The sequence below is a fragment of the Myxine glutinosa genome, chromosome 3 (genome assembly GCF_964187855.1).
Source record: "Myxine glutinosa chromosome 3, kmMyxGlut1.1, whole genome shotgun sequence".
In the NCBI taxonomy this organism is placed as follows: Eukaryota; Metazoa; Chordata; class Myxini; order Myxiniformes; family Myxinidae; genus Myxine; species Myxine glutinosa.
The window spans coordinates 195,773,018-195,794,658 of record NC_136263.1 but is presented as its reverse complement, the minus strand read 5'-3'; the positions used below and the strand labels follow the sequence as shown (position 1 = coordinate 195,794,658).

The window sequence follows — 21,641 nt, the reverse complement described above, 5'->3', positions numbered from 1 at the left end:
ACGATGAGTGGGAGTGCGCTGAGCCGACCAGAGGATGGGGATGGAGTGACCTGATTGTAAATAAACAAACTTACGACCGGAGCCACGGTGAATGTACCTGGGTCGACGCAGGAGTCCATTCGATCTGATTGCAGAGATGCATGATGGGGTGGAGCGGGTTTTAAGCAGGAGAAGCCTTGCGGCAGAGTACCGCAGAGCCATGCCAGCAGGAGCGAAGGCAAAGCGAGCACGCGGCCAAGGGTGAGGAGGCGAAACAATCGACACAACCAACGGGAGTGGGCCCGAGGAAACAGCGATGGAGCCGAGCAGGTGAAGCCCGGAGCAGCAGAGCAGAGCCGGGACCGCGCAGAGGAAGACTCAATGGCCATAAATCCGCCACGACCACCAGGAAAGCAAGACACGGACAATGGTCCAGTCAGAGAAGCGGCGAGCAAACGACGCCAGCGTCCTCTCACGACCGGACCCTCATGGCCTTGCTTTCATGAAGACCCTGACCTGACTTCTGAGTTGCTCCTGTGAGATTGATCGGCTGTTTCTATGCTGCAAGCTTGTTCGAGAGAACTGTCCGGGGATAAACAACAACACAACCACCACCAAACACCAACTGCTGCTGCTGGTCTATTGAGATCACCAGCAAATCAAGCAAAAAATTTGAGGACTGTGATTGGTCAAAATTGGGGCTGAAAGGACAACTCGGAGGTAACGTCATTACTTCCGCCACCGAAGGTGGACAGAGATTATGTTTTCACACCTGCATGTCTGTCTGGCTATGAACAGGACATCTCAAAAACTAATGGATGGATTCAGATGAAACTTGGTGGACAGGTTGGGAGTGCGACAAGGACAAATTGATTAGATGTTGGTGAAGATCCAGACCCGGACACGAGAATTTTTAAAGTGATTCTTCACCATTGAGAGATGGGAGAAAAAGCGATATACATCATGACGTTTCAAACTGTTGTCGCCGGATTCGGATGAAACATGGTGGATGACAAGAAGAAGCAAGTGGTGGCAGTGGATAACACAAACACACACAAATGCACACTTCTCCTTTTACCAATAGATGCAAAAATCTAGTATAATTTCCCTCATGGCCACAGAACCAAACAAAAACATCTATTTATAACGACCCCACAGCTCCCACTTTGCACCCCCAACATGATTAATGGTTGATATCGTAATTTTAAACTTACCCTGTGCATTAACAAGCCTCAGATATGACTTCCTCGTCGATGTTATGAATCACACAAACTAGATATGATATCTCCTTCTGGGAAGTCTGCCTGAATATTGGGACTGCCGGCATCGTCTTTCCAATTGTAGGCATCCATTAAATAAATCACCAAGCCTTCCATGTCCACAAGAGGTAACCCCACAAGGTTCAAAGTCTACTCACTGATGGATGATTGAGAGGTCGGGTATCTGTCTGCGCCGTTCCCACTTGACTCACAAGGGCTCGTTACTCCCGCCAGGGAGTAATGCATTCGTGTGTGTGTGTGTGTGTGTGTGTGTGTGTGTGTGTGTGTGTGTGTGTGTGTGTGTGTATTTGTGTGTGTGTGTGTGTGTAAGATATCTGGAAAAGGTCTGAACGGATTTGAATGAAAGTTGGTGGGATGATTGCCCTTGGGATAAGGAAGAGTTGATGCGTTTTTGGTGAAGCTCAGGATATTATTCTGGATCCAGGAATTTTTTGAAGGATTTTCTTACCATTGGAAGATAGGGCTCATTTTTTTTTTAACATTATCTTCTATATATTCTATATTTAATATTGTGATATGAAAATAGTTTTCATATTTGTTGTAAATGTAGTTTAAACTCGTGGTTATGCCTTAGAGCGGTGTATTTTGTTAGCAGCGTCGTCTTCAATGTTCATTGTTTTTCTAAGTAAGACATATTCTGTCATTTTAAAACCACCAAAGTGTGTATTAGGTTTCCCCGTTTAATAAAATGTATCGTTTGATACGTATAACGCTTTAAAACTGTTTTTTTTTGTTTGTTTTTTACCTCAGAAGAGATATCAACATTTAGCTCAGCGAATGTCAATCGCGGTGTCAGTATTTGATGAACTTGTAAAGACTTAGTTCCAGATTTGTCAATGGCTGAGGTATATTAACAAACGAATAAAAGAGATTTGGCAAAATTCAACTTTCTTTCTTAAAGGTCGCACCCAGGGTTGTGAGGGGCTGAAGAAGAAGAAACCTCGCATGGGCTTCCCAGACCAAATAAATAATTCTGGCTCTGCGATTTTCACGTTTATTACTCCCGCCAGGGAGTAATGCATTCGATCGTGTCCGTCCGTGTGTGTGTGTGTGTGTGTGTGTTCGTGTACAAGATATCTGGAAAAGTTCTGAACGGATTTGGATGAAAGTTGGTGGGATGATTGCCCTTGGGATAAGGAAGAATTGATTAGTTTTTGGTGAAGCTCAGGATATTATTCCGGATCCAGGAATTTTTTTGGGAAAGATTTTTTCTGTTTTACTGCATTAAAGCTTTTATTCGTATTCTTAAATGATGTTTTTCTCCTCTAATTCTGAGATATATCAAAATTAATTATCTGACAGTTAGGGCTTACTTTCTTTTTCATTTATTGTTTTGGGGAGAGGGGATGTTAAACAAAACGTATTACTCCAACTAAACCCACGGCGGGAGTATGCGCTCTACTGAGTGGCGTTCTAGTTTTTTTAATGGAAACCTCCAGGCAATCATAAATTCCCACCTGGACCGTAATGGTGTGGTCTCCGGTGCCAGACCTCCAGCACCCGAGAAACCAGGACAGCACTCGCTCACTCGTATTTACAATCATGGCAACGGCGCTAGATGTCACGCAATATCCACAAATCTGCGCTCTGCGTTAAGAGGTCAAACATTTACTCGGTTGAAGTCACAACAATCACTGCGGCTGGTGAACCAGAGGTGGCAGCGATGCCCTCCACCCATCCACAATCCCCCAACCCCATTTATCGAAGGCTTCAAAACAATGCCTGGAGATTTCACCATCAACTCATGGACCGTTTTTTTGAACAAATGCAAAATGGAAACAGTTTGGGTTGTTGTTTTATCAAGGTTTACAATTCCCTGGTGGATTTCATTGACTTATCTTTTCGTTTCTGCTTATTAACTACGACACCCAATCAGTAAAACCAATAGAAATGCAAAAAATAATTTTTATGCAACGCAAGTTGGAGGCCAAATCTTCCTCATTAGTCCCTGCTACCCGGATTCGGCAGGGCCACGTGCCAATCAAGCCCCATGGACCGGCCCTTTCCCTCGTGTGTGTGTGTGTGTGTGTGTGTGTGTGTGTGTGTGTGTGTGTGTGTGTGTGTGTGTGTGTGTACGTGTGTCAGTGTCTGTCTGTCTGTCTCTTTCTGTCTTTCTCTTTCTTTCTCTCTCTGTCTGTCTTTCTCTTTCTTTCTCTGTCTGTCTTTCTTTCTCTGTCTGTCTTTCTCTTTCTTTCTCTGTCTGTCTTTCTCTTTCTTTCTCTGTCTGTCTTTCTCTTTCTTTCTCTGTCTGTCTTTCTCTTTCTCCATCTGTCTTTCTTCTCTGTCTGTCCGTCCGTCTTTCTCTTTCCCCGTCTGTCTTTCTCTTTCCCCGTCTGTCTTTCTCTTTCTCTGTCTGTCTTTCTCTTTCTCCGTCTGTCTTTCTCTTTCGCTGTCTGTCTTTCTCTTTCTCTGTCTGTCTCTCTCATGGCCCTGATTTTGTGAAGGCGGGGGTACACCAACCTAGATTTGGGGGATCTCTGGGTTTCTCCTGTGAGATTGATCGGCTGTTTCTATGCTGCAAGCTCGAGAAACCTGTCCGGAGCTAAACAACAACAACAACAACAACTGCAGTTGGTCTATTGAGATCACCAGCAAATCAAGCAAACTTTCCTGCTGAATCTGCGCAGTTAAGGTTCAGTTCGTGAAAATGGGGAAGGGGCTCAGGGATCTTCAGGGAGCTCAAGAACTTACTGCTGGAGGATGCGCATCTTGTCTCCTTTTTTGAACGTGAGGTCTCCCTCCGTCAGTCCATCGAAGTCGTACAGAGCAATGACCGTCATTTCCCCTGCAGGTGAGGAGTACGGTACAACTGGTCACAACTCGATTCCAATTAGCAGTGACTTAAGTACCAACAGCACCAGCAGTATAAGCACAAAAACACCAGCACCAGATTCAGATTCAGGATCAGCGATAAGCATGAGCAAAACACAAACATCAGAATGGCAGCAGTGAACACTTGCACCATGTGCATCCACATCAGGAGAATCAGTGAAAACCGACGCAGCATCAATACTGCACACCAGCACAAACGGCACCATATGGTATTCACACCAGGATAGAGCCACACACGAACAAGGCCGACAATCGACCGGAGCGTTCATAGCAACATCCGCAGTACCCGCAGCAGCCCCAGTCACCAAAGTAACAAGCGCAGGCCAGTTGGGGCAATGTACCCTCCCCTAGTTCCCTGCCCGGCTCCCCATGTTTGATGCGCACGTGATCCGCCCGCCTTGCACACGGCTCGTTGCGCACACCAGATGGCAACCCAGCAACTCCGGGTAAACGGACCACGTCCCCCAGCCTGGTGGTTCTCATTGCAGCACCGGATGCAGCTTATACTAAAGGAGCACGTTATGGAAACAAGAAGGGGTTGTCCATCTTGCAGCCGTGACCCACCTGCAGAGTCGGCCTCTTGTCGGGTCGTCGAGGATGAAAGGTCCTAAGGTAAAAAACACACAGAGCGGCTGATTTGATGGTGCAGCCCGGGATGATGTGCAGGACACATGAAAGCTTATGCATACCATTATTGATTACATCCCCCTCATACCACCCTCCTCCTCCTCCTCCTCCTCCTCCTCCCCACTTCCCCTTCAACTATCACCTTTTAAATTTACCTGCTTAATCCCTCATTCTCTTACAATGAGCTCGTGTCTCTCCAATGACATCATCTTTACAATTAACCAAAATCACCTCATCACCATTAAAATGAAGTTATAATCACACAATGAAACAGCATTATTTGTTGTTTTTTAGGTTTGGAGGGGGAGGGGTGGGGAGCAGGGGGGGGTGGGGGTGGGGAGGGAATAACTTGAGAAAATGAAAATTGAGGAAAGGGAGGAAGTTATGAGACTTGTGTGTTAGTGAGAAGTGTGGTGAGTGGGCCAACGGGAGTGGGCCTGGAGTAATATGGTGGTATGTAGGATATCAGTTATATCAGGTGGTATATCAGTAGGATAATATGGTGGTATGTGGGGATAGGTAGGACAATATGGTGGTATATGGGGATAGGTAGGATAATATGGTGGTATGTGGGGATAGGTAGGATAATATGGTGGTATGTGGGGATAGGTTGGATAATAGGGTGGTAAGTGGGGATAGGTCGGATAATAGGGTGGTATGTGGGGATAGGTAGGATAATAGGGTGGTATGTGGGGATAGGTAGGATAATAGGGTGGTATGTGGGGATAGGTAGGATAATAGGGTGGTATGTGGGGATAGGTAGGATAATATGGTGGTATGTGGGGATAGGTAGGATAATAGGGTGGTATGTGGGGATAGGTAGGATAATATGGTGGTGTGTGGGGATAGGTAGGATAATAGGGTGGTAAGTGGGGATAGGTCGGATAATATGGTGGTATGTGGGGATAGGTAGGATAATAGGGTGGTATGTGGGGATAGGTAGGAAAATAGGGTGGTATGTGGGGATAGGTAGGATAATATGATGGTATGTGGGGATAGGTAGGATAATATGGTGGTATGTGGGGATAGGTAAGATAATATGGTGGTATGTGGGGATAGGTCAGATAATAGGGTGGTAAGTGGGGATAGGTAGGATAATATGGTGGTATGTGGGGATAGGTCAGACAATATGGTGGTATGTGGGGATAGGTAGGATAATAGGGTGGTATGTGGGGATAGGTCAGATAATAGGGTGGTATGTGGGGATAGGTAGGATAATATGGTGGTATGTGGGGATAGGTAGGATAATAGGGTGGTATGTGGGGATAGGTCAGATAATAGGGTGGTATGTGGGGATAGGTAGGATAATAGGGTGGTATGTGGGGATAGGTAGGATAATATGGTGGTATGTGGGGATAGGTAGGATAATAGGGTGGTATGTGGGGATAGGTAGGATAATATGGTGGTATGTGGGGATAGGTAGGATAATAGGGTGGTATGTGGGGATAGGTAGGATAATATGGTGGTATGTGGGGATAGGTAGGATAATATGATGGTATGTGGGGATAGGTAGGATAATAGGGTGGTATGTGGGGATAGGTAGGATAATATGGTGGTATGTGGGGATAGGTCAGACAATATGGTGGTATGTGGGGATAGGTAGGATAATAGGGTGGTATGTGGGGATAGGTCGGATAATAGGGTGGTAAGTGGGGATAGGTAAGATAATAAGGTGGTATGTGGGAATAGGTAAGATAATAGGGTGGTAAGTGGGGATAGGTCAGATAATATTGTGGTATGTGGGGATAGGTAGGATAATAGGGTGGTAAGTGGGGATAGGTCAGATAATAGGGTGGTAAGTGGGGATAGGTCATATAATAGGGTATGTGGGGATAGGTCGGATAATAAGGTAGTATGTGGGGATGGGTATGATAATAAGGTAGTATGTGGGGATGGGTATGATAATAAGGTCGTATGTGGGGATGGGTATGATAACAAGGTAGTATGTGGGGATGGGGAGGATAATAAGGTGGTAAGTGCAGAAAGGTGCAATAATAAGGTGGTAAGTGCGGATAGGTGCAATAATAGGATGTTAAGTGGGGATAGGTTGGTTAATAGGGTGGTAAATGGGGATAGGTAGGAAAATAGTGTGGTGAGGAAAATGGGACGAATGAAGTACAAGGGGAGACCAAGATGATTCACAGGCACCATACAACTTCTTCCTCAGATTAAAATCCAGCAGCCCTCCCCCGACCACGACTACCCCACACAACAGTGAAAACTAACCTGAGCATGGCAAGTCGGATCTGAGACATAAATTGCCTGCTGGCGACCATCATTCTGGGGCAGAGTTGCCTTTTTGTCCACGTACCCCTCAGGTCTTGTCGGGTTCGAGTGTACGCAGCCCATTGTGCCTGCACCGGGAGATAGACAAACATTTGGAAAGAATTCATAATTGTGGAAACTCTGAAGTCAGGATACCACACAGTCCCCGATTCCCACCAGACTGCTCATATTCTTTATCTTACAGGTCTGAAAGGTCCCTCCACCTCAAGACCCCAAACACGACATCACCCCACCATCCTCAAAGAGATCATTTGAGGCCTCATTCTTTAAATAAGGCTCCAAGTGGTCCTTAATCTACTTAGGACGTACCTGTTGGTTTTTCTTTACCACGAAACCCTCGAACACTCAGTAAAAAAGGTTAGTGCGAGGATGGTCTTAGAAAGGAGAGATTCTCATTTAGGATTCATCGAACCTGATTGAGGAATCATTCTGAACCCCAAGAATGTTTCCGATTTTCTCACATTTGTTATTTGGCCGGTTTGTAAATGGTCTGCTTGGGAAAATGTAGACCATACCTTATGACCACAGGAGTTTTTTTCCGATTCACCAACGTTATCCCTTCCGGCTTCCGTCCATGGAACACTGATAGCTGATACGACGTGCACCCTCACGGTGCTATTTTCGGTATTTTAAAAGTTTTCGATCTGCTTGGCTCTTCATTTGCTATTTATTGTGACTTTCACTCCAGCAACGATCCGACATTTTCCCATATAGATAGGATAATAGTTGGGAGGTGGGCATAGGTCGGATAATAGGATGATAAGTGTGGTTTCGGTCCGATAATATGGTGGTAAGTGGTGATAGGTCGGATAATATGGTGGTAAGTGGTGACAGGTAGGATAATACGGTGGTAAGTGGTGATAGGTAGGATAATATGGTGGTAAGTGGTGATAGGTAGGATAATAGAGTGGTAAGTAGTGATAGGTAGGATAATATGGTGGTAAGTGGTGATAGGTAGGATGATATGGTGGTAAGTGGTGACAGGTAGGATAATAGGGTGGTAAGTGGTGATACATAGGATAATAGAGTGGTAAGTGGTGATAGGTTGCATAATATGGTGGTAAGTGGTGATAGGTTGGATATGGATAATATGGTGGTAAGTGGTGATAGGTAGGATAATAGAGTGGTAAGTGGTGATAGGTAGGATAATATGGTGGTAAGTGGTGATAGGTAGGATAATAGGGTGGTAAATAGTGATAGGTAGGATAATATGGTGGTAAGTGGTGATAGGTAGGATAATAGGGTGGTAAGTGTTGATAGGTAGGATAATTGGGTGGTAAGTGGTGATAGGTAGGATAATAGGGTGGTAAGTGGTGATAGGTAGGATAATATGGTGGTAAGTGGTGAGAGGTGGGATAATAGGGTGTTAAGTGGTGATGGGTAGGATAATATGGTGGTAAGTGGTGACAGGTAGGATAATAGGGTGGTAAGTCGTGATAGGTAGGATAATAGGGTGGTAAGTGGTGATAGGTAGGATAATAGGGTGGTAAGTGGTGATAGGTCGGATAATATGGTGGTAAGTGGTGATAGGTAGGATAGTAGGGTGGTCAGTGGTGATAGGTTGGATAATAGGTGGTAAGTGGTGATACATAGGATAAGAGGGTGGTAAGTGGTGATAGGTCGGATAATAGGGTGGGAAGAGGTGATAGGTTGGATAATAGGGTGGGAAGTGGTGATAGGTTGGATAATATGGTGGTAAGTGGTGATAGGTAGGATAATAGGGTGGTAAGTGATGATAGGTTGGATAATATGGTGGTAAGTGGTGATAGGTAGGATAATATGGTGGTAAGTGGTGATACGTAGGATAATAGGGTGGTAAGTGATGATAGGTTGGATAATATGGTGGTAAGTGGTGATAGGTAGGATAATATGGTGGGAAGTGGTGATAGGTAGTATAATGGGGTGGTAAGTGGTGATAGGTAGGATAATATGGTGGTAAGTCGTGATCGGCAGGATAATATTGTGGTAAGTGGTGATAGGTAGGATAATGGGGTGGTAAGTGGTGATAGGTGGGATAATATGGTGATAAGTGGTGATAGGGAGGATAATATGGTGGTAAGTGGTGATTGGTTGGATAATATGGTGGAAAGTGGTGATAGGTTGGATAATATGGTGGTAAGTGGTGATAGGTCGGATAATATGGTGGTAAGTGGTGATAGGTAGGATAATAGGGTGGTAAGTGGTGATAGGTAGGATAATATGGTGGTAAGTGGTGATAGGTTGGATAATAGGGTGGTAAGTGGTGATATGTTGGATAATAGGGTGGTAAGTGGTGATAGGTCGGATAATATGGTGGTAAGTGGTGATAGGTAGGATAATAGGGTGGTAAGTGGTGATAGGTAGGATAATATGGTGGTAAGTGGTGATTGGTTGGATAATAGGGTGGTAAGTGATGAGAGGTAGGATAATATGGTGGTAAGTGGTGATAGGTAGGATAATATGGTGGTAAGTGGTGATAGGTAGGATAGTAGGGTGGTCAATGGTGATAGGTTGGATAATAGGTGGTAAGTGGTGATACATAGGATAATAGGGTGGTAAGTGGTGATAGGTCGGATAATAGGGTGGGAAGAGGTGATAGGTTGGATAATAGGGTGGGAAGTGGTGATAGGTAGGATAATATGGTGGTAAGTGGTGACAGGTAGGATAATAGGGTGGCAAGTCGTGATAGGTAGGATAATAGGGTGGTAAGTGGTGATAGGTAGGATAATAGGGTGGTAAGTGGTGATAGGTCGGATAATATGGTGGTAAGTGGTGATAGGTAGGATAGTAGGGTGATCAGTGGTGATAGGTTGGATAATAGGTGGTAAGTGGTGATACATAGGATAATAGGGTGGTAAGTGGTGATAGGTCGGATAATAGGGTGGGAAGAGGTGATAGGTTGGATAATAGGGTGGTAAGTGGTGATAGGTAGGATAATAGAGTGGTAAGTGATGATAGGTTGGATAATAGGGCGGTAAGTGGTGATAGGTAGGATAATAGGGTGGTAAGTGATGAGAGGTAGGATAATAGGGTGGCAAGTGGTGATAGGTAGGATAATAGAGTGGTAAGTGGTGATAGGTTGGATAATAGGGTGGTAAGTGGTGATAGGTAGGATAATAGGGTGGTAAGTGGTGATAGGTAGGATAATAGAGTGGTAAGTGGTGATAGGTTGGATAATAGGGTGGTAAGTGGTGATAGGTAGGATAATAGGGTGGTAAGTGGTCATAGGTAGGATAATATGGTGGTAAGTGGTGATAGGTTGGATAATATGGTGGTAAGTGGTGATAGGTAGGATAATAGAGGGGTAAGTGGTGATAGGTTGGATAATATGGTGGTAAGTGGTGATAGGTAGGATAATAGAGTGGTAAGTGGTGATAGGTAGGATAATATGGTGGTAAGTGGTGATAGGTAGGATAATAGGGTGGTAAGTGGTGATACGTAGGATAATAGAGTGGTAAGTGGTGATAGGTTGGATAATATGGTGGTAAGTGGTGATAGGTAGGATAATAGAGTGGTAAGTGGTGATAGGTTGGATAATATGGTGGTAAGTGGTGATAGCTAGGATAATAGAGTGGTAAGTGGTGATAGGTAGGATAATATGGTGGTAAGTGGTGATAGGTAGGATAATAGGGTGGTAAGTAGTGATAGGTAGGATAATATGGTGGTAAGTGGTGATAGGTAGCATAATATGGTGGTAAGTGGTGATACGTAGGATAATAGGGTGGTAAGTGATGATAGGTTGGATAATATGGTGGTAAGTGGTGATACGTAGGATAATAGGGTGGTAAGTGATGATAGGTTGGATAATATGGTGGTAAGTGGTGATAGGTAGGATAATATGGTGGTAAGTGGTGATAGGTAGGATAATGGGGTGGTAAGTGGTGATAGGTAGGATAATATGGTGGTAAGTGGTGATAGGTAGGATAATAGGGTGGTAAGTGGTGATAGGTAGGATAATAGAGTGGTAAGTGGTGATAGGTTGGATAATAGGGTGGTAAGTGGTGATAGGTAGGATAATAGGGTGGTAAGTGGTCATAGGTAGGATAATATGGTGGTAAGTGGTGATAGGTTGGATAATATGGTGGAAAGTGGTGATAGGTAGGACAATAGCGTGGTAAGTGATGATAGGTTGGATAATAGGGTGGTAAGTGGTGATAGGTTGGATAATATGGTGGTAAGTGGTGATAGGTTGGATAATATGGTGTTAAGTGATGATAGGTAGGATAATAGGGTGGTAAGTGGTGATAGGTTGGATAATATGGTGGTAAGTGGTGATAGGTAGGATAATAGGGTGGTAAGTGATGATAGGTTGGATAATATGGTGGTAAGTGGTCATAGGTAGGATAATATGGTGGTAAGTGGTGATGGGTAGGATAATAGGGTGGTAAGTGATGATAGGTAGGATAATATGGTGGTAAGTGATGATAGGTCGGATAATAGGGTGGTAAGTGGTGATAGGTTGGATAATATGGTGGTAAGTGGTGATAGGTTGGATAATATGGTGTTAAGTGATGATAGGTAGGATAATAGGGTGGTAAGTGGTGATAGGTTGGATAATATGGTGGTAAGTGGTGATAGGTAGGATAATAGGGTGGTAAGTGATGATAGGTTGGATAATATGGTGGTAAGTGGTCATAGGTAGGATAATATGGTGGTAAGTGGTGATGGGTAGGATAATAGGGTGGTAAGTGGTGATAGGTTGGATAATATGGTGGTAAGTGGTCATAGGTAGGATAATATGGTGGTAAGTGGTGATAGGTAGGATAATAGGGTGGTAAGTGGTGATAGGTTAGATAATATGGTGGTAAGTGGTGATAGGTCGGATAATAGGGTGGTAAGTGATGATAAGTTGGATAATATGGTGGTAAGTGGTGATAGGTCGGATAATAGGGTGGTGAGGTAAACACGATGCAGTTTAGTGAAATGATGCAGGGTCCGTTTGGTTCCGTAGATCTTGTCATTGCTTCAACAAGGGCTCGGTAGGTAGAACTGCACCAAAAGTATCTTGTGCCACGTAGCACCCCAACCGTCTCTCCCTTTCAGATCTCCCAATGTTCTTGTCCCCTACTGTTGTTGTGTGTTCCCTCTCTCTCTCTCTCACTCTTATCTATAGCTCCCTTTATTATATGTTCTATGTGCTCGTTATTATACGAGCTTCGACTTGAAATCCTAAAAAATAAATAAAAAATAAAGGAACTGCAAATTCATGGTTTTTTTTTCATACCCATGAAGGTCCTGAGATAGTTCGACATTCGACATCATTTAGGGAAGTACACTGACCACTTCCCTGACATGTGCTGTGTATAATAGAGCTCAAACTGCCATCATGGTCTTTCAAATTGAGAACTAGGAATTGCCTGGTGCTGTTTCTCCATCAACTCGATTGTGAAATTATTTACACCAAACAGCAGCAAAATAAAGGTTCTTATCGTGAACCTTTCAAAATCCCGACCTGTCCATATAGATCACATCACCCAAAATATCAATTGGCACTGACCACCACCACCTGCAGTTGGTTGTCTGACCTAATATTGATGGATCTTTACATACCTTTTCTATTTCCATGAAAGGTGACTTCCTGTTGCTCATTTCACAGATCACCTCAATAAATACGCCATTCCCAAAACTAAACATCCCGAAGACATGAAAACTCCAGAGTAGTGCATGAGCAGAGACTTTGAGTGTGTTGCCTACAACAGTTTCCTGAAATGCGTCATTCCAACATGGAGTGGGGATTTGTGGAGTAAGGTGTGGGGTGTTCGGCTATTTCGAACCAAAAAAAAAAAGAAAGGTGCCCAAAACAAGTCAATGGGTGCTCACTGGTGTGACCTGTGGTCTTCGAGGCCTACACAAACAGATTTTCGCATGTAGAAAAACCCACAAGGGTCTATCACATGGTTCAGCATCACTTTCGACCAACATGCCAAGTCAGCAGCACTAGAAATTTAGTTTGAAAATCACGAAGAACTCCTGCGGCACGACATGGTGTTTATACAAATGGAAACTCCACTGTGGTATGTTGGGTAAAACACTGACATCATTCGCTGAGTCACGTGCTGTTGGGCTGTGTGCGTGTGTTGCAAAATCAAAAAGGCTCAACCATCTGGTTAAACAGAATGCGACACGCAACGACCATCGTAGATTCGAGATGCAATGGTTCATCGAACCCAACTGATTATGATGATTCTCCTTTGGGAAATTACCATCATCACGTGAGTGGAGACCACGAGAACGTGTCCAATCATTATAAAATTACACGAATAATTATTATACACACACCTTATCCATCACTTACAATAGCTTACTTTCTCACATTATCAAATTACACAAGGTTATCATACACATGCACTGTCAATTAATTTACAGTAATACTTATAATACAAACATCAAATTGCAATAAATTATACACAAGCACTACCAATTAAATTACAATCATATTTATTATACAAACGTCAAATTATAACACGTTATTATACACATTCACTATCAATTTAATTAAATATACTTAAGATACACACATCAAATTACAACAAATTATACACATTTACTATCAATTTAATTAAAGATACTTTTCATTCAAACACCAAATTACAATAAATTATTATACACATTCACGATCAATTAATTTACAATAATACTTATTATACAAACATCAAATTACAATACATTATTATACACATTCACTATCAATTAAATTACAATCATATTTATTATACAAATATCAAATTACAATATGTTATTATACACAAACACTATCAATTAAATTACAATCATATTTATTATACAAATATCAAATTACAATAGGTTATTTTGCACATTCAGTCAATTAAATTACAATCATATTTATTATACAAATATCAAATTACAAGATGTTATTATACACAAACACTATCAATTAAATTACAATCATATTTATTATACAAACATCAAATTACAATAGGTTATTATTCACATTCACTGTCAATTAAATTACAATCATATTTATTATACAAATATCAAATTACAATGGGTTATTATGCACATTCACTATCAATTAAATTACAATCATATTTATTATATAAATATCAAATAACAATACGTTATTATACACAAACACTATAAATTAAATTACAATCATATTTATTATACAAACATCAAATTACAATACGTTATTACACACAAACACTCTCAATTAAATTACAATCATATTTATTATACAAATATCAAATTACAATTGGGTATTATGCACATTCACTATCAATGAAATTACAATCATATTTATTGTACAAATATCAAATTACAATAGGTTATTATGCACATTCACTATCAATTAAATTACAATCATATTTATTATACAAACATCAAATTACAATACGTTATTATACACAAACACTCTCAATTAAATTACAATCATATTTATTATACAAATATCAAATTGCAATAGATTATTATGCACATTCACTATCAATTAAATTACAATCATATTTATTATACAAATATCAAATTATAATACGTTATTATACACATTCACTATCAATTAAATTACAATCATATTTATTACACAAACATCAAATTACAATACGTTATTATACACAAACACTATCAATTAAATTACAATCATATTTATTAAACAAACATCAAATTACAATACGTTATTACACACAAACACTCTCAATTAAATTACAATCATATTTATTATACAAATGTCAAATAACAATACGTTATTATACACAAACACTATCAATTAAATTACAATCATATTTATTATACAAATATCAAATTACAATAGGTTATTTTGCACATTCACTATCAATTAAATTAAATTTACTTATTATACAAACATCAAATTACAACAAATTATACACATTCACGATCATTTTAATTAAAGCAATACTGTATTATAGACACATCAAATTACAATGCGTTATTATGCACATGCACTATCAATTTAATTAAACCAATACTTTATTATAGACACATCAAATTACAATACGTTATTATGCACATGCACTATCAATTTAATAACAGTAATAGTTATTATTGCACATCGGATTTTTATGTGAAAAAATAAAAAATATTTTTTCACATAAAACGGCTTTTTTGAGCGCAAAAAAATTATTTTGCTATTTTCGGAGAAAAAAAGAATTTCGCCCTTTTTCGGGAAAAATAAAATAAAATGCCCTTTTTGGTCAAAAATGTCTGGCAACGCTAAAAAAAAATTAGGGAATTTTTCGAAATTTTAAACTGCGATCAAAATTTGTAACTGCGATCGAAATTTTTAACTGCGATCGATCTCAAAAACAAAACGTTGCGTCCACTTGCGTGCGTTGCGTCCCCAGCGTGTACAGCAGTGAGGCGGTGTACTACAGTGAGAGAGTGTACACAAAGTGTGAACAAGTCTCCTATCAAGATGAGTGCTGCTCTTCGTGACAAGTGGCTGAAGGAATTCAACGCTGGCGGCGATGGGGCCACCTTCAAGTACGTGTCGAGTGACACGGCTTTGTCGAGCTTGTGAAAAGACTTTCCGGGCGAAGCAGAAGTCTGAGCTGGCCCAACATGTCCGAGGAGACCGCCACAAGAGCAACTTGGCCTTGAAGAAGAAGAGGACGGTCACGCAAGCCACCATGGAGGACTTTGGTGGCGGAAAGAGGCACAAGTGCGACGTCGTGGCTCAGGAGCTGTGCCAGGCCATGCTGGCCGCTGGCATCCCATGGTCGAAATTGGAAAACCCTGCCCTCCGGTCGTTCCTGGAGAAGCACATCACACTCCAGATCCCCGATGAAAACTGGATTCGAAAGCACTACCTCGACAAGTGCTACGACGAGGCCTTGGCGGGGATCCGTGCCGACCTCGGACAGCAGCCCATCTGGCTGTCCGTCGACGAGACGACCGATTCGGCAGGTCGATATGTGGCCAACATCATCGTGGGACGCTTGTCCAAGGAGGGGTACTTTCGTCCCCACCTCGTTCAGTGCATGTTTCTGGAGAAGACCAACTCCGGGGAGATCGTGCGTGCAGTCAATGACACGCTGCGCTATCTTTGGCCTGATTTCAAGCCGGAGTGCCTCAAGGTCCTCGTCAGTGACGCCGCGGCCTATATGATCAAGGCCGGCCATGCCCTGAAGGAACTCTTCCCGGACTTGCTGCATGTGACTTGCGTTGCCCACGCGCTCCACCGTGTCTGCGAGACAGTCCGAGAAATGTTCAAGGACGTCAACGACCTGATTGCCACGACGAAGAAGGTGTTCGTCAAAGCCCCGTCGCGTGTTGTCTTTTGGAAGGAGCAGCAGCCCAATCTTTCTCTCCCCCCCCGGAGCCCATTCTGACTCGGTGGGGGACGTGGATCGACGCCGCGGTGTTTTACGCCGAGCACTTCGAGGCCGTCAAGGACATTGTGGACCAGCTGAACGATGACGACGCGATGGCAATCCGGAGTGCCAAGGACCTGTTCGGAAAGGCGGACATCAAGCTCAGTTTGGTCTTCTTAAATGCCCACGTGTCGTTCATCCCGAAGATCCTTAAGCAGCTGGAGGAGGCCGGCATGGAGCTGGCCGGCATGGAGCTGGCCAAGGCCTTCCAGCTCCTTGATCAGGCCAAGGAGGAGCTCGAAAAGATCCGAGGCTGCCGTAAGGAGATCCTGCTCACCAAGTTCAAGGCGGTGCTGCAGCGCAATCCCGACATTGGTGTGCTGAGGACAGTGGCTTTGATCCTGGATGGAGATCAGCACGGATCTGAGGTTGGTGTGCCGGCTGGAGTCAAGCTTGCTGACATCCCCCTCTTGAGGTACTGCCCCATTGTCAGCGTCAAAGAACAAGTCTCCTTGTTCTTCTCCGTCTACAGAAAGTATTGTGGAAAGGTCCTTCTCCGTCTACAGAAACGTCCTCACCGACCGCCGACACCGCCTCACCAAGGAGAACATTACCAAGATAATGATTTCAAACACCTACTTTAACCGTTCCTAAAAGGGTCTTGTCAATTTCTTCTAGTCCTCTACTTATCAAACAATGCGGTTGCAATAAAGGTACCTGAATGTCATTTTTTACCTGTTTACTAGCCCAGAGTGCTTAATGTTGTGCAGGAAAAAGCTTACCATTTTTTGTTCTTTTTTTGACTGATTTCTGAAAAACTTGGTAATAATAAAAAATGAATAAAACGGGGGGAAAAAATATTTCGGGATTTTTTCACATAAAAAAAAAAAAATTCCTCTTTTCAAAACATAAAAGGCCTATTTTCTTAACATAAAAATCCGTAGTCTAGTTATTATACACAAATTATTTAATTAAAATAAGTTATTAAGCACATGTATGATCAATTCAATGGCAGCAATACTTATACAATGCACAAATTAATTTACAATGATACTTAATATATATACTATCAAATAAAATATTTTGTTGCAAAATAAACATCATTTCATTTCATTTCGGTTTATTGAAATAATTATACACTGGACAAGGAAGTTCAAAGACTGAAATTTGTCAAGTTTACAATATAAATAAAAGTTTCATAAAACTTACAAATGTATATAAAAATAATGATAATCATATAAAATTACATTAATAAATTTAATAAATATAAAATTACATTAATCAAAATATCAAAATAAGTATATGGAATAAATAAACATGCATTATCAAACAAAAATAAAAAATATATAACAAATTCTACCAACAAAATAACCGAAAATAGCAAAAAACTTAAGAAGATCAACAAACATATTATGCATGTAATTGATTTTATTCACCTACATAACAGAATTAAGCATTTCAATCAAAAAAGGAATTGTTCAACTTCATTACAAAAAGATATCAATGTAATTACAATAATACTTATTGTACACATGAACTATGAACTTTATTACAACAACAGTTATTATACACTATCAAATTACAAGTTATTAAAAACACACGACAAAAGTATTTACAGAAACACTTGTTATGCACAAATGATCACATGATAAGAATATTTATCACACACAAAACTCATATGAATTATAATTATACTTATTATACACAAACCTTATCAATTGAAATACAAAAAACTTTTAACATATGCACACACCTTATAAAAGTACAATATTCTTCATTATACACACATTTAATCAAAATACAAAATAGTTATGAAACGCAACTTATCAAATGACAATAGTTATAGTACACATCTCTAAATTTAGAGAAATTATACACACCTCATCAAATTACAATTACAGTTGGAGTTATGAAACGCACCTCTTATGGTTAAACTGCCAAAATAAAGACTCTGCTCACCTTCACTCCTCTTCTCTCCTGCCTCTGGAGCAAACTCCCCCACTCCCTTCAATCCCACTCCTCCCTCCAGGTCTTTGAAACAGCTGTTCACCACCATCTCTTATCTTCCCCCATCCAAAACCTTGATCTTTTCTACCCCCGCTAATTTCACCCCAATCCACTTTTTTGAAATACCAACTTCTTTCTTGGAAGTCCTTGGTGTCCTTGTGTTGAAACCTCTCCTCCCCCCCCCCCCCTTCCCACGCCGCCTCCCCCCAAGCCCTCTCCCTCCCACACATTCCCGATGTCCCTGCTCTCAAATGTTGTGTTTGTGTGCTTCCCCTTCTCTCCCCATCTTGTCTACCGCTGCCCTTTTTATATACTTTGTTTGTCTGTTTGATTTGTTTGTGTGATAAATGTTAGCTCTTTCACGAGCCTAGACTCTACATACAACAACAACAACAACAACAACAACAAAAAAAAAAAAATGATGCATTAGTCAATTAAATGTAGTAAATGTAAATGATGCAATTAGTCAATTAAACTAGTAAAGGTAAATGATGCAATTAGTCGATGAAACGTAGTAAAGGTAAATGATGCAATTAGTCAATGAAACGTAGTAAAGGTAAATGATGCAATTAGTCGATGAAATGCAGTAAAGGTATACGATGCAATTAGTCGATGAAACATAGTAAAGGTAGAGGATGCCATTGGTTGATGAAATGTAGTAAAGGTATACGATGCAATTAGTCGATGAAACATAGTATGAAGACATAGAAACACCCCTTCATAGAAACATCCCTTCTCTCCCCCATCTTGTCTACCGCTCCCTCTTTTTATATATTTTGTTTGTCTGGTTGATTTGTTTGTGTGATAAATGTTAGCTCTTTCACGAGCCTTGATTCTGTATACAAAAGAAAAAAAAAAAAAGAAAAAAAAAAAGGAGAGGATGCAATTAGTCGATAAAACGTAGTAAAGGTACACGACAGGTCAAAAGTTTTGAACACCTCAATTTTTCAAGTTTTTATTGAAATTTAAGCAATTCAAGTCGAGTGAATAACCTGAAATGGTACAAAGGTAAGCAGTAAACTGCTCGAGGTTAAAAGAAAAGTTTAGGTGAGCAAAAACGGGGAAATAATGTAAATTGCACAGTTATATTGAAAAAAGGCCTTCTTCAGGGAACAAGTAATGGGTTAACAACTTGCACCTGTTCTGCAGCAATGTAAGTAAATTAAGCCTTGAAAGTTGATGCAAACAATTCCTACAGGTGTCCCAACCTCTGCTGATTACTTGATTACAAACTCCGTCTGTATAAAAGCAGTATTGGAGCAGACTGCTACACCCTCTGAAGCATTATTTGGACAATATTGCACTGCAGGAAGTAGTATATTGGAAACTGGAGGAAACTGACAGGAAGAGGTCTGGCAGACCCAAAGCCACAACAGAATCAGAAGACAAGTTTCTGAGAGTCAACAGCTTGCGTGATAGGCAGCTCACAGGACAACAGCTTCAAGCACAGCTTAACACTGGTCGAAGTAAGCAAGTCTGAGTTTCAACTGTGAAGAGAAGACTTCGAGCTGCAGGTTTGACAGGTCGAGTGGCAGTAAGAAAGCCATTGCTAAGATGGCAAAATAAGAAAAAGAGGCTTGCCTGGGCCATGAAGCACCGCCAGTGGACTACTGAAGACTGGAAGAAAGTCTTCTGGACCGATGAATCAAAATTTGAAATCTTTGGTTCATCACGCAGTGTTTTTGTACGCCGTCGAGTAGGCGAAAGGATGGTTCCTCAGTGTGTGACACCAACTGTCAAACATGGAGGAGGAAGCGTGATGGTCTGGGGCTCTTTTGCTGGATCCAGAGTCGGCGACTTGCACAGAGTGACTGGCACCCTGAACCAAAAGGGCTTCCACAGCATTTTGCAGTGCCATGCAATACCCTCTGGTATACGCCAAGTTGGTCAGGGGTTCATCCTACAGCAAGATAATGACCCTAAACACACCTCCAGGCTACGTCAAAACTACCTTCGAGGAAAAGAACAAGACGGTAGGCTTCAAATCATGGAACGGCCAGCACAGTCTCCAGACTTAAACCCCATCGAGCTGGTTTGGGATGAACTGGACAGAAGGGTGAAAGCAAAGCAACCTACAAGTGCAACACATTTGTGGGAACTTCTGCTACAGTGTTGGGAAGAACTTCCCGAACAATATTTGATTGCCATTGTAGAAAGAATGCCACGAGTGTGTTCGGCGGTTATATCTGCAAAAGGTGGTGACTTTGCCGAGTCAAAAATTTAAACTAAATTTTGTTAAACAAAATGATTCTACGATTTCTTTTTTTTTTTCTCTCCAATTCTTTATTTGTTCTCTGCTTAATTTCAGAGTATATTGGGACATTAAACTGCGTAAATTTCAATAAAAAGTGGAAAATTGAGGTGTTCTAAAACTTTTGACCGGTAGTGTCGATGATGCCATTAGTCGATGAAACATAGTAAAGGTGGACGATGCCATTACTCAAGGTAATGTAGTAAAGGCAGATTATGCCATTAGTCGCAGTACCTCGATAAAAGGTAGGAGGACGCCATTGGTGGAGGTAACAAAGTGAAAAGTTAAATCATGGCCTTGCATTTAAACCACAATCCCTTTGACAGGAGGAATTGTTGACAAACTAAATAAATCGGGACAATGTGCCTGCGCTGTCGGTAAATTATACAAATGAGGAAATACCCACCGAAACAATGTTAACGGGTGCTGGTTAAGATAAGGTAATTACCAAATAAAATCGATTGCCATACAAGACAAATGCTAGTTTGGAGCAGTTTAATTAACATTTTCTTTGGTATCCATATTTAACGCTGCATTACCAAAGTAAATGATAAGAGATAACGTTAAATTAATCAAACCATTACCCAGGGTGTTCCGATTAATTCACTTAATCACGAATGAGATCGAAATGGCAGAATTGCTTGAGGAATCGATTACACTCGATTGAGAATGTAAAAATTTGCCAAGAAAACTAGCATGGTAATCAGCAGAGGCACTCATTGCCCAGTAATTACACTAATTTGGCAATCAGGCAAAGTACTCACCACCCAGTATTCACACTAATTTGGCAATCAGGTGAAGTACTCACCATCCAGTAACCACACTAATTTGGCAATCATGCGAAGTACTCACCAACCAGTAATCACACTAATTTGGCAATCAGGTGAAGTACTCACCGACCAGTAACCACACTAATTTGGCATTCAGGAAAAGTACTCACCAACCAGTAATCACACTAATTTGGCATTCAGGCGAAGTACTCACCAACCAGTATTGACACTAATTTGGCAATCAGGTGAAGTACTCACCACCCAGTATTCACACTAATTTGGCATTCAGGCAAAGTACTCACCATGCAGTAATCACACTAATTTGGCAATGAGGCGAAGTACT

General features: G+C 41.3%; 1 protein-coding gene across 1 annotated transcript in view; it reads right to left on the bottom strand.

Moving 5' to 3' along the window:
* The window catches only part of LOC137422898 (tyrosine-protein kinase HCK), an 81,951-nt gene that overhangs the window by 56,611 nt on the left and 3,699 nt on the right, over positions 1-21,641 (bottom strand). The window contains exons 2-4 of the mRNA XM_068109544.2: positions 6,945-7,072; positions 4,656-4,698; positions 3,951-4,044 (exon numbers count right to left, since the gene is read on the bottom strand). Coding sequence (XP_067965645.2) covers positions 3,951-4,044; positions 4,656-4,698; positions 6,945-7,067 — 260 coding nt within the window. The 5' untranslated portion in view covers positions 7,068-7,072. The remainder of the gene's footprint in view (positions 1-3,950; positions 4,045-4,655; positions 4,699-6,944; positions 7,073-21,641) is intronic.